The sequence below is a fragment of the Syngnathus leptorhynchus genome, chromosome 4 (genome assembly GCF_054491065.1).
Source record: "Syngnathus leptorhynchus isolate UIUO chromosome 4, UIUO_Slep, whole genome shotgun sequence".
Taxonomy (NCBI): Eukaryota; Metazoa; Chordata; class Actinopteri; order Syngnathiformes; family Syngnathidae; genus Syngnathus; species Syngnathus leptorhynchus.
In genome coordinates, this window is record NC_141198.1 from 15,457,676 (window position 1) to 15,470,852 (window position 13,177).

At 44.4% G+C, this 13,177-nt stretch overlaps 5 protein-coding genes across 8 annotated transcripts; 1 reads left to right on the forward strand and 4 right to left on the reverse strand.

Annotated features, from left to right (window-relative positions):
- Positions 1 to 73: 73 nt before the first annotated feature.
- LOC147058402 (RING finger protein 224) lies at positions 74 to 3,060 on the reverse strand. Its single transcript, XM_085909345.1, has 3 exons — positions 2,930 to 3,060; positions 1,246 to 1,831; positions 74 to 987 (listed from the first exon to the last, which is right to left on the reverse strand). The coding sequence occupies exons 2-3, from the start codon at positions 1,785 to 1,787 to the stop codon at positions 762 to 764; spliced, it is 768 nt and encodes a 255-aa protein (XP_085765471.1). The 5' UTR covers positions 1,788 to 1,831; positions 2,930 to 3,060; the 3' UTR covers positions 74 to 761.
- A 397-nt stretch (positions 3,061 to 3,457) lies between these two features.
- On the reverse strand, positions 3,458 to 4,673 carry LOC147058403 (actin, cytoskeletal 3-like). The gene is made up of 3 exons (XM_085909364.1): positions 4,289 to 4,673; positions 4,003 to 4,184; positions 3,458 to 3,752 (listed from the first exon to the last, which is right to left on the reverse strand). Exons 1-3 carry the CDS (start codon positions 4,410 to 4,412, stop codon positions 3,609 to 3,611), a joined length of 450 nt encoding a protein of 149 aa, XP_085765490.1. The 5' UTR covers positions 4,413 to 4,673; the 3' UTR covers positions 3,458 to 3,608.
- Positions 4,471 to 6,373, reverse strand: LOC147058404 (actin, cytoplasmic 1-like). The gene is given in 6 exon segments (XM_085909354.1): positions 4,471 to 4,710; positions 4,742 to 4,852; positions 4,910 to 5,017; positions 5,105 to 5,224; positions 5,305 to 5,426; positions 6,245 to 6,373. Coding segments are annotated over 5 exon segments (699 nt in total). The 5' UTR covers positions 5,425 to 5,426; positions 6,245 to 6,373.
- Positions 6,374 to 7,330: 957 nt separating this feature from the next.
- Positions 7,331 to 10,503, reverse strand: LOC147058405 (L-rhamnose-binding lectin CSL3-like). 4 transcript variants are annotated; one of them, XM_085909360.1, is made up of 7 exons: positions 10,257 to 10,503; positions 10,047 to 10,170; positions 8,368 to 8,403; positions 8,232 to 8,282; positions 7,773 to 7,914; positions 7,534 to 7,679; positions 7,331 to 7,464 (listed from the first exon to the last, which is right to left on the reverse strand). In XM_085909360.1, exons 2-7 carry the CDS (start codon positions 10,129 to 10,131, stop codon positions 7,445 to 7,447), a joined length of 480 nt encoding a protein of 159 aa, XP_085765486.1. In that variant the 5' UTR covers positions 10,132 to 10,170; positions 10,257 to 10,503; the 3' UTR covers positions 7,331 to 7,444. The 4 variants fall into 4 exon arrangements, with proteins under 4 accessions (XP_085765486.1, XP_085765488.1, XP_085765487.1 ...); XM_085909362.1 differs by adding an exon at positions 8,688 to 8,893 and having other exon boundaries at positions 10,047 to 10,503; XM_085909361.1 differs by having other exon boundaries at positions 8,688 to 10,170; positions 10,257 to 10,269.
- A 28-nt stretch (positions 10,504 to 10,531) lies between these two features.
- On the forward strand, positions 10,532 to 12,897 carry mak16 (MAK16 homolog (S. cerevisiae)). Its single transcript, XM_085909328.1, has 9 exons — positions 10,532 to 10,725; positions 10,907 to 10,956; positions 11,029 to 11,138; positions 11,223 to 11,287; positions 11,504 to 11,655; positions 11,841 to 11,970; positions 12,038 to 12,157; positions 12,234 to 12,299; positions 12,432 to 12,897. The coding sequence occupies exons 1-9, from the start codon at positions 10,711 to 10,713 to the stop codon at positions 12,645 to 12,647; spliced, it is 924 nt and encodes a 307-aa protein (XP_085765454.1). The 5' UTR covers positions 10,532 to 10,710; the 3' UTR covers positions 12,648 to 12,897.
- The last annotated feature ends 280 nt before the right edge of the window (positions 12,898 to 13,177 follow it).

Genomic DNA, 13,177 nt, shown 5'->3' on the forward strand with positions numbered 1-13,177 from the left:
AATACCACCACCTGCTGTTCAGTTATGTCATCACATGACAAGGTGGGCAAGCAGAAAAAAACCCCCGCAAAGAATGATTCAAAGACATTTATTCACATTTAAACAGAGCGAAGAAAAAAAAGGTACATTATTAAAAATGTTAAATATTTAAGATTAATTTGCACCGTAAAAGTCTTAAAACATGAACACAGAAAAACAATATTTTCAGACACATTGGCAATGGTCAGTCTTTAAACATTCACGCAGCGGTTAAGGCTGCCCGTCATCTTGCGGTATGCCGATAGTGACGTCATCGCCACTCTCCTTTCCAGGGGCATCTTGAGCATCATCCTGGTTGCCCAATTAAGCAAACTGGACACTTTGGTTAGTGACTCAACATCGAGAATCATGGAGATTGTGTATGAGCATCACGGTTGCCATGGAAACAAGATGCACAGTATCCTACCAACACGGAGACATCTTTGTCATCATGGAGGCAGTTACTGAGCAGCTGTATCACCATGAAGGTCTCAGCAGAGATCATCCATCACTCAGTATCCTAGGTACCATGGAGACTACAGCATCTTTTGTCACCATGGAAAAAGCGAGTGTGTGCTTAATGTCCTGCAGGTTGCCACGGAGACAGTCGAGCATCTCGGACGGCGCCCCAGGTGTCATGGAGAAAAGTTGCCAAGCACCTCGGTCGTTGTTAATACAGCCAGCTCTGTCGCCACAAAAAACAGTGCAAGAATCCAGTCGCTATGGAGACAGCTGGCGATCCTCTAGAGCTGGTCGCTGTTGTACGTGAGCAAGAAAATGACGATGACGGTGAGCACGATGGTCATGGTGAGCACCAGCGTTAGGAGCAAAGCTCGACATTGGGGCCGGCCCGTCAGTCTGAACAAGGCCTCGCCCAAGCCGCCTGATCTGCCAACGTTGGGGAAGGGAGGGCTAGGTAGACCCACATCCAGCGACCTTACGGTACAACGCCCCTGACCTTCCGATAACCTTGTGGAAAGACAGCAGGCGAAGTCTTGTTAAATTCCAGCGCCAATCTGGATTTTGTTTTGCCGTTTTCTACTTTTTAGAATTTATTGATTATTGCCTTTGCTGTTGTACGATTTGCGGACTGCACTTTGTGGTTTTAAATTCTCGACATACCTTAAAAAGTCACCATTATATATCGTATTAACAGGAAACACAATTACGAGATTTTTCAAAATGGTTTAGCGCTGACGAGAAGGACGCCCCCACCCTCCATCTCACCTCTTGATCTGCAGCTTGCCCTTGCTGCGCTGGAAGCGAACGCTGTAGACGCGCTGCATGGCGGGCGGCAGGGACGCCAGCACGTCGGCGTCGGTGGCCAGCTGGGGCGGGCCGAGGGCGGGCAGCGGTGTCAGGCGCCGGCACAACGGGCAGCGGATGGCGGCGGGCTGCGCCGACTTGACGTTGATGCGGGCCAGGCACTCCAGGCAGAAGGTGTGCTTGCACTGCAGCATCTTGGGGCAGCGGAAGACATTGTTGAAGTTGCTGTAGCACACCCAGCACTCCATATTCGGGGTTTGGTCCTCGGGGGGCGCCGACGAAGGTGGCGGGGAGGGGCGCAGGCCAGGCGAAGGGACAGCCACGCACACCTGGCATGACGGCGGGGGAAGCAAAGCCGGCGAGGTCGGCGGGTTGAGGTCGGAAACGGAGCGGAGCTGAGGAGAGGCGGGCGAATGGGCGTCGACCTCTGGGACCGCCGGGCTCGGGTATGGCGGCGGGCTCGGTGGTAATTCCGGATCAGTTGCGTTCACGCAAGGATTCATGCTGGTCACTTTGACACAGAAGGGTGGTGCTTCACCTTTGACCCCTGGAAACAACAGCAAATCATTCATCATCAAATTTGTGCAAAGTCGGCAATACAGCGGATTGGGTCGGCGGCACATGAAGCAGGGGAAAATAAAATCATAATAAAATTTAAAAAAATAATAATTTTAAAATAATAATAATTGATTGCCACCACCACCCCCCTCGCTCCACAAATAAATGAGCAAATATTTATTAAAAGTACTTAGCACTTCCTCTCAAAATTGAAACGGTGGCAGATTTAAACAAATCACAGTCTACTTTAAATGAGGAGAAATAATTCAAGATCTGCAAATTGAAAAATAATCGGTTACCGCTCTATCAAATGTTTGGCAAGACTCCACCTCTTGCTTCTTTTGTTTTTTTAGAAGCCTGTCTAGATTTAGATTGCTGTGATGCTGCAGATCAATACCCACCTAAAACATGGCAAGTCAGCACCGTGTTTTATCTCTGACATCACAAAAAGATATTTGACAAGTTGACCTAACAAGCCTTTGCTCTGATGACAAACGTCTTTTTGTTGGGTCCGAAGCATCGGCATGACGGCGGACTTTGATGTGCACGGCTTTTGCCGACGATGCCATTGCATGACTTCACCCCCACCCCCCCCTCAGAATTAAATAGCTCAACCTACTTTGGAGTTGCACAACAGTCATACGCAAAAGAATCACTGGGATTAATTGCTCCTTAATAAAAAAAAATGTATTTCATACAGTTCAGTTATATTTCACTTTAGCATAAAATGCATTTGCATCTTCTCTTCAAACATTCCTGTCAATTTCCACATAATTACAGTTGACCACTATGTGCAAAAGTTTCATTAACATTGAAGTCTCTTTCTCCCCTTTGATTAACATTGAAGTCTCTTTCTCCTCTTTAAGCAGCGTTAACTTTCAAACTGAATGTTACAATTAACATTCAGAAACAAAAGAACAATCATTAAATACTGCCAAGTGATGCAACTTGGCCCAAAAATGTTTGACAAGCTTTAACCTTGACGCAGTTATTGCTGCAAAATAAAATAAAAATGCAAATCAAGCTATAATAAGCTAGTCAATTTGGCAAAATAAAAATATAAAAACTGGGATAATTTTAAATGTACCTTTTGAAAGATGGTGACGCTTTGTTTGATGGAAATCAACCAAGCCGAGTCTCTGACTTGAAGAGGAAAGAGTCCGTTCACAAACGTGAAGGCTCTCGCTGTGGAGTCCTTGCAAATGGATCTTGGTGACCTCTTCCTGTTTAAAGGTGCACAAATAAGGCCAGCAGACAGCTGAGGCAAGTCAGGCTGATTGCAAGAAGACCCTTTTCCTTTTTTTTTTCTCTGATCATAAATGTAAAAAAAAAAAAAATCATAATCATGATGTGTGATGACTTGAATAACATTTGAATTCATAACCAAAACAATGTACGATTGTTACTAATTTTTAATTCCAAATCCATTGAGGTGGCATACAAATTCACAAATTCTGTCCAATTTCTGTTATAAAAAGTAAAAAAGGGAAACATTTGTCATCTGTAGTCACAAAGGAGATGAATAAAGCATGATCAGTCAATAATTGAAAATAACCCAAATGTCATCAATCTACTTCAAATTGTGTTTTTAATCAACAAAACTTTGTATCCCAGCAAAAGTAGCCTCAGGCCTTTTTCCTTCAAACCCTGTTATTGTTTATACAATGAAATGAGATTATTGCGAGAAGTCAAAATTTTATTCGTATGAAAATAGATGGTAAAAAAAAAAAATACATCAGTAATAATTTGGACTGTTTTTATGACTTCTACTTGCACTTGCGGTGCACAATGGAGACTCCAAACTCATTGTAGTCGTCCTTGGTCACCCAGCGCTCCTGGAAGGTGGGGAACGTAACCAGAAAGGAGGCGCCGATCCAAACCGAGTACTTCCTCTCTGCGGTAGCGATTACCTGCAATGACACCAAGGCCGTCTTAGATGAATGGCCAACTGTTTTTTTTTTTGCTCACTTCCAGATAAATGACTCCAGTTGCAGGACACCAAGCTAGTTTGGTTTAGCTAACGGGGAGGGGGGGGAATTCCACATCACAATTGGCCAAGGCAATAGAATCAGGAGGTATGAAATTGGGCCTTCAGGAGGACACCAACCAGTCCATATGAGCCCTGCAGACTAACCCAAAAAAAAAACATTCAAGTTATACCTTGATATTAGTTTTAGGTGGAGCCAAGGCGTTCATCTCCTTCTGCATTCTCTTGGCAATGCCGGGGAACATGGTGTTGCCGCCCGACAGCACGATGTTGTAAAATAGTTCATTCCGGATGTTCTCCTTGCACAGCAGGAGGCTGTCGTAGACTGTTTGGTGGACACTCGCAGACTCCTTACCTGAATGCAACAATGGCAAGAGGAAGGAACAGAAACTAGAACCTGAGCAACATTTATGTCTTGATTTGAAGCGATCAATGAACCCGAGTCAGATTGGTACTTACCATGGAGGTCTGGCTGGAAGAGAAGCTCGGGGCATCGGAACCTCTCATTGCCGACGTTGAGCACTTGGCCATCGGGAAGCTTGTAACTCTTGTGCAGCTCAGATGAAGAAGTGGCTTTGTCCATCTCCTGCTTGAAGTCAAGCGCCACGTAGGTGAGCGTCTCCTTGATGTCCTGCACAATCTCACGCTGACCTGTGGGAAAAATTTGGGGGGGAATTTCGCTGAAGCGCAAATGCTAAAGCTAAGAGGAAGTTGTCGATACCGGTGGCGGCGAAGCCGTAGCCTCGCTCGGTCATGAGCTTCATCAGGTAGTCGGTCACCTCTCTGCCTGCCAGATCGGGGCTGAGGATGGCATCGTGGATCACCTGGCTCTGGTAGACGGGCACCACGCGGGTGACGTCGTCACCAGTCTACGACAATACCTGCGCAAAGGCGTTGTGTGAAACCCTCCACGAAAAAAGTGCGTCACGGTCGCTTCCCTGTGGTACGACCCGACAGGAACAGTGACAGGACAGGTTGGACGGCCACATACATGGCAGGTGCGTTAAAAGTCTCGAACATGATCTGCAGCATTGCCGAGGTTAGCCACTTCACAGGAGTGTAAAGTGTGTGTTAGCTAACCTGCGTCATCTTCTCCCTGTTGAGCTTGGGGTTGAGCGGCGGCTCGGTCAGCAGGACACGGCAATCCTCGGGGGCCGCGCGAAGCTCCTTGTAGGAGTGATGCCAGATCTGAAGCACATCTGAAGCAGTCAGCTCCATCCACCAAATACTCCAGTTTTAGGTTTCGACCTGGATCTAAATTTCTCCAAGACTCACCTTCTCCATGTCGTCCCAGTTCGTGATGATGCCACGTTGGATGGGGTACTTAAGGTCCAGGATTTCCCTCTTGGTCTTGGCCTCAGCGCCCACGACAGGGGCGGAGCCCGTCACCGTAGCCTGCGGCATAGCGACGCGCCGCCATTTGTTCATACCTTCTTCCATAGCCTCGCCTAGCTACCGTGCTATCGTCCTCTTACCGAGTCTTTGGGGTAACCCACGACGGTAGGGAAGACAAATCGAGGGGAGTAGTCTCCGGCGAAACCGACCTTGCTCATGCCGGAACCGTTATCGAACACCAGAGCGGGCTTGTCGTCCATTTCTGTAGTGTTGCATTTCAAATGGTTTCAAGCATTCTGCTCCCAACATTGGACACCAAAAGGTCATGATTGTTTTTGTTTGTTTTATTTTGAAGTGTAGTCTCTAATGTGCTGAGGTTATCAATTCTTGATAGCGCTCAGTATAGACCTTTTCAAAATGAAAACCCTGCCCCAGTTTGGCCTTAGGTGTTAAAGCACACACACCCACACGTGCATGCACAGACACGCACAAACACACTCCCACAAAACATCATCCATGCATACATGGACACACACTCACACTTCCATACACAAATACATACAAACACACACACTAACATGTATACCGTATTTTACGGACTATAAGGTGCACCTAAATACCTACAATTTTCTCAAAAACGGATAGTGCGCCTTATAGTCCGGTGCGCCTTATATATGGACCAAATTCCTAAATTTAAACTGGCCAGAAGCATTGTGTCCTGAAATCAATCATACGTGGCCCGCTGAAGACTATGAATCATGAATCAAAAAGACTATGGATCATTATTTTGTGAATATTTGATTTGGATTAAAAATCTGACATGATGCATTAATGGTGCGCCTTATAGTCCAATGTGCCTTATATAAGGACAAAGTTTGAAAATGGGTCCTTCATTGAAGATGCACCTTATAGTCCAAAAAATACGGTACACGTTCACATACACACATCAGAACATATATGTACTATATATGCACGCACATATTTTGGGGTATAAATATTGACACCCAAATACTCTATAAATGTATATGCTGTGGACAAACACACACATACACATACAGATGACAAGTATACTCATCTGACCTGTTGAGGTGTGCTTAGTGCCTCTCTGGTTAGTTCAGGTGCGTCTCTTTGATGGATTATTTCCCGGCGGATGCAGAAATACTACTGCTCGTATAGTTAAGCTGTCTCTAATCGTCTGTGTGCTCCAAACTTACACCAGGTGTGCCACTGAACCTATTTCACTTTGTATGCCAGCCAAATGGGTTGTGCAGTAAGGCCTTTGGGGGGGGGGGGGGGGGCAAGGTTTGGAGTTAGACTAATTTATCTTGTTGCCAGTTTCCTTGTCTTTGCGCAAGTGTTTGCACGTGCGTTAGATCTGCGGTGGCTTTAATTTTGTCCGGGCCGTGCTCCAGTCGAGCATTTAGCAGATACGAGTGAGGGCGTGTGTGTCCGCATTTGTTTCTGTGCTTGTGTTTTCACTTGTCTCTGCATGCAAGCATATTTTAGTTTGTTGTTTTGACATTTTACCATTGTCAGGTGTTTAGTGTACAAACGTCTGCTATTTTCGACATGCCGGGCGCCGGTTGGTCCGCCTTTGTCTGCGCCCCTCGGGCTTTGCAACATCACGTTAGAGAGTTTTGCAAACTGCTCGCGGCGCTGCTTTATTAGGGATCTCATGGACGACTCTCAAGGACCCTAACAGAAAAATGAACATCCGCAAGCATCTAGAGGCGTACGAGTCATCACATGCAAAATGATGGAAAAATCAGTGGAGCAAATTTAGGTAGACTCACATGACCACGAAGAAAGTACGAGTGTGCGTGTGTCTTGACAACGTGCGTAGAAATTTTCTCTGGCCATGAGAGGTCATTAGTTATTAGAGTCACGTTTATGCCATGGATCTATATCATCATCGCATTTCATTTACTTGACGGCTGAAGCTTCTACGTCCTTACAGAGCTCCTTCAGTCACGATCAAGGCTGGGTGACCAAATGCAGAGTGGACAAAAGGGTTTATTTAAGGGGAAAAAAGGAGGTGGAGACTGAATAACGTGATTGCAGGTGACAACAAACGCTTACGGGACTAGCAAGTGGCTAGTTGCGTGGCAAAACGTTTATCGGCGGGGCCACTTGGGAACAGAGCCGTGACACCTTCGTCATTTGAAATGGAGGAGTGTATTTATTCAGTGTGCAACCACATAAAGAGAAAAAATGAAATTGTGAAATGATGATTTATTCCATCTTCAATAAACAAGATCGTGATCATCATCATCAACCCGGTCAGCCGGTGTTGTCGTCACCTACAAAACAAGACGATGGGTCAAAGTGTGTGTGTGCGTGCATATTTTTGCACGTGTGTGTGTGCCTACTGTCAGCTTTGGCAGGTTCGGGTACCGGCGGCGCCTGTGCAATGCAGGTGTAGGCCGCCTGCAGGTATCGTGTGTTTTCCTTGCAGGGATATTCTCCAAACACCACCTCGGTGACAGGAACGTCGCAAGAACGCCGGTTACCACAGCTAATGCGTACACACACACAAATATGCACACACGTCAGATAATGACGCTTCTTGTTTCGGTTCAGGTGTGTGTGTGTGTGTGTGTCTTCTCACAGGTCCTCCACCACCATCTCAGCCCACGGAAAGGAGCAAAAGACGCCCTCGCCGTCGTCAGGGTGACGCTTGCCCTCCCCGCAGCGGGTACCCACGCCCACTTTGTACAGAATGTGGTCCAAACGAATCTTAAAACCTGACTCTGCAAAGGCACATATACAGCGAAAATATTTACACACACACACACACACACACACACACACACACACACACACACACACACACAAGATGCACTCCTCGATCTGCACGCACAAAAACATAGAATACAAAAACACTCATTGTAACATGGCCACATGCACACAAAAAGACAAACAAAAAGCACCAAAAAAAAGTACAAAAAACCCAAATGTAGACAAAAAAACACAAAAAGCACACAAATGCAGAAAACAGACATGCATAAACACACACACACTATGTACCCACCAGAGCATAAAGACAAGAAGATGTGTATTTTCTTACCACATGCCATCACAGCAGTGTCATTGTGACACGCATACACCACCACACCCTCTGTAAGACATCATCATCATCATCATTCATAATTTAATCTTTGTCATCATCATCCTTATCATTTGGGTGTTACGACAAAACTTACCGGATGTGCGAGAGAGAAAATAAAGCGCAGAAACCACTGGGGAGGGGGAAATAAAACATCAATTATGTCATCTTCTTCATTTTACATTCTCTTGTCATGTTTGACAGACATACATATTTCATGTCATCCTATTTTCCAAAAGAGCCGTTAAAAGATATCCACAAACAATTGGAAGGGTTGTAAAATCCAACCAGACTTGATGGAGAAAAACAAAACCAAACAGTATAAGTTCAAAACAACAATAAATTGTTGTTAATTTCAATGCAATGCAAAATAGCGACAATGTCACTGATGTAAAATCAGAATTCTGGTCTACTCACAGGCCACGGCGAGCATCCTGAACATGATGGCAGCGTCTTTCACGCAGGCATCCAGTAAAGGCGCCACCGTTAGCATGGCGGCTATTTAAACATTCGTCGTGGACAAGCACGCGCACGTCCCAAGCACGCAGGCTAGCCGCCGCCATCGCCGCGGGATAGCCCGCAACATGGGCCTCCTCGAACAGATGTGGCGAGCATGTCGAAAACTGTACCACAATTTCATAAATTGACATTTTTCTCCAGCGTCCCAGCTGTTTCAGCACTTTATGGGATAAACGTGACCGTGATGACAGACGCTGCTTCAAAACAAATCAACAAGAAAAAAACTCAGCATCCTAATTTAAGCAGAGTGGTTGTTAGCGTCCAAAATGTCTGTTAGTCTCAAAACTGTCCTCATTAAAACGTTCACACAAAGATAGTTAGCGTCAAAACGTGTCGGCATCAACATTTTAGCATTGAGGGTGTCAACTGTTAGCATTCAACTTCAACAAGGAAGCTGATAGCATCAAAACTCTTTGGATCGAAACCTTAGATTGTTGTTATTAGTGTCAAAAGTGTTTACATAAAGACTTTAACATTACTTTTAGCGGTTAGGATCAACATTTTGGCAGTAGGTGGTTAGTGTCACAACTATTGGCATCTAAATTTTACCTGTACGTTTGATTATACACACCAGAAGGTCACACTGAAAGTTCCTGATGCTAACTGTTGGTTTTCTCTTCACATTGGTTAAAAATAATATATATTGTAGTTGACATTTTTTTTATGCATTTATAGTGTTTTAATTGTCCCAATTGTGATCAAATAGTATTTTATTGACATATATGTACTTTGGTCTTTTAACATATTTACATGTATGTATGGATTTCATTGTCATTTCAGATGTTTTATAGTTTTTCAGTTATTTGATTTTGAATGTAACATTTTTCTCCACGTTTTATTTACTTTAATGCCTTTTAGTTTCACTATGACGTCACAAAGTTTCAAGGGGGAAAAAAAATACAAAATTCCGGAAAAATAATTGCGTGTCATAGTTGGCACGGGTTGAACGACTCGGCCTCTGTATTATTTTTAAAATGTACCTTTATATGTCACAGTGAGGCCAGCCGCGATGAGGTCAACATATGACGTCAAAGTACTTCATTGACCCACAATGCACCGCGCCGGCTGCTGAAAGTTTACTTCTTTTTTGTCGTCTTCTCGTGAAACATACTCCTCGCGTCCGTGCGTGAGCGTGTTTGGCAATAGGAAATTATGATGTGACGTCACAATTATATTACATTAGTGGTACTGATATGTGCACCGCTAGCGTAACAGTCGTGTACGTGGTATAGAAATGGTGAACTACCAAAGTCTGACCTGATCCTTTAGGTTCATGCAAATGATGACTGGTGTATTCACGGTACCTCCGTGACAAGGCATGCCCACACTTGTTACGCAACATGTCTTAAGCCGTCTGACCATGAACTGACTTCGTTAAAGTCTGTGAAAAAAACAAAGTCAATTCTAAAACACCAAAGATAACAAAGTTGTGTGGTGATAGTTTAAGCTCATCTCTTTGGAACTTGCCCTTCTGTGGTCGTTCACACTCGAGCCCCGAGGTGAACACCGACACATTGTTGGTTACCTGAATTGACGCAAAAATAACGTTGACATTTGTCATAAAGCATCAATGACATTTCTTCTAAATAATTCAGCGACAAAATATCCAAACATCCCCAAAAGTCATAGGATCTGTTGTGGGCGTTTTGAAATTTCGAACACTTTTAAGACGGTTGTAGAGGAACGGTTAACCACGTCGTCTGATCTCGCGATGTTTAACAACATACCGTCTGAAACCTCGCGATAAGTCGTCGTGATACGTCACTACCAAACAAACATGGTGGCTTACCGACAGATCCATGTGCTTCTTGTGAGTCGAAACGGATCTACTTGAAGTCAGTTTGAATCATTTGTCTTTCTTTCCACCTTATTTCTGAAAAAAAGAGTGAAGCTTTAAGCTCCGCGGTGAACTAAAGACAACATGCAACACGACGACGTAAGTGACCTAATAGTTAGCATCAGGCTAGCGTCTGCGTGGAATTCATCGTGTTATAACTAAATCAAACACTTGTTATTACAACATTTCATGTGATGTTACTATGATTGTCATTAACGCCTATTATAGCTAAACATTACTTATGTCATCGTTCAACAAACTTTATTTTCTGTTCGTGCAGGTAATTTGGGACCTTATAGGCAACAGGCAGTTCTGCTCTTACAAAGTCAAGTAAGTTTTAATTAAGTCTTTATTTAAAAGCCAGGAAAAGCCAACTAGAACATCTTCCCCCCCCCCCCCTAGGACCAAAAGTCAAAGTTTCTGTCGCAATGAGTTCAACATCACTGGCGTGTGTAACCGTTCGTCGTGTCCGCTGGCTAACAGTCAGTACGCCACCATCCGTGAGGAGAAAGGTACACAAGCGCAACAAAGAAACCAGCTTCAACAATGCCATGATAAGATTTCTATTAACTTTGTTGTAAACGCTGGCGGCACAGGTCAGTGTTTCCTCTACATGAAGGTGATTGAGCGAGCGGCGTTTCCTGCCAAATTGTGGGAGAAGGTAAATCCAGCCATTTTTAAATAGACAAAAGAACATTTGTGTAGTTTTTTTCTTCTTCTGCAGATGTGTTTATAGACACATCCCAGCACATCTTTTATTATTTTGAAGCACATCGGCCTTTGAATAATGTAAAGTGCAAAAGATTCAGAAGTACATTATTGTGAGGCTCCGGATCAAGAATAACAATAAAGAATGACAACTGTTCGTATGACGCAGGTGAAGCTGAGCAACAACTATGAGAAAGCTTTGGAGCAGATCGATGAGAACCTCATCTACTGGCCTCGCTTCATCCGATACAAATGCAAACAACGCTTCACCAAGATCACGCAGTACTTGATTCGCATACGCAAGCTCGTTCTCAAGAGGAAGTAAGTACGCCTGATGCGCAACGTCTTCTCGGGTCTCCAAATATCATGGGAGTGCTCCTGAAAGGATGGATATGTCCTAAATTAGACCGTCCCCACGAAAAAATTGGTCGAGAGTTAGGCAGTGTGATATGTTCATCCATAAAAGACAAATCAAACGTTTCAAATTGCCATTTGTGATTCTCTAGGAGGAAACTGGTTCCTTTGAGCCGTAAGGTTGAGCGTCGGGAGAAGCGCAAGGAGGAAAAAGCTCTGATTGCCGCACAGCTGGACAACGCCATCGAGAAGGAGCTCCTGGAGAGACTCAAGGAGGGGACGGTACATAATCGACTCCGCCCAAACGTCCTGATGCTGATCTTTTAACGGCGTCTTGTTTCCTTTGCAGTACGGCGACATCTACAACTTCCCCATCGTGGCTTTCGACAAAGCGCTGGAGCAGCAGGATGAGGAGACAGAGGCAGAGGAGGAAAGTGAGAACGAGGAGGAGGTGGAGCAGGATGACGAGGTGAGCGCGGAGATCAGGTTGATGCGGGAAACAAAGTAAAGCGGGCTTTGAATCGATGGTGTGGCTTCCTGTGCAGGATGTCGGGAGGAGGGAGTTTGTCGCCGCCGATGAGGTGGAAGAGAGCGACCTCAGTGACTTTGAGGTACTAAATGTTTTTTTTTGCCCTTTTCCCCGTGCCACCATCGATATAGTTTCCTCACAGAATGATATGATTAGTCATCAAATGTATCACAAGGTTGGGATCCGTCTCCAACATGGTCTCAATTTGTTTCAGGACATGAACAACTTGAGGACGAGCAGCGACGAGGGGGAGCAAAGTGACGAAGAAATGTCCACCGATGAGGACACAGAAGAGAGAAAGAGTACGAAGGCGCGCGACAAAGGCAAATCTCCCGCCAAGGGTTCTGTGGCTCGAAAGAAGCGAGCATACGTGGAGATCGAGTACGAGCGGGAAACGGAGCAGCCGGCCACCAAGAGCTTCGCCACGTAGGAGCTGTCGCCATCAAACTGAACTGTGATGTTGGCTGTCAATCACAACTGCACTGCAAGTCCCGAGGCTACACAAAGTCCCCAAGATGTTTGTTTACGTGCAGCATTTTTTTTTTTGTAAATCTACTTCCTCCAATATCAACAATTATGTCGACTTAAAATGCTACACTGATGGGTCATTGTAACTATACAAATGCCAAGTTTTGCATAATGTTTAAGTTCCATTGTCTCCAATTAAATAGAGAAATGTCTTATTGGTCCATTTTCTTTTTAAGCCTAAATATTATTTTTGTGACATTACTACATAGCTGTGTGTGGGGGGGGAATATAAATTATGATTTACATTAAAAGTGAGTCATTTAAAAAAAAAATCTAAAAGGACAGCACTGTTGCCCTTTTGTGTGGAAATTGACTCTGAGGTTCTGAATGTAAATGACAATTTGTGAATTCATTATATACTTATACAAAAACAAAAAAATCCTCATAACTAAACATGCAGTGGGTCAAATTGATCCATGTCCTAAAGAAACA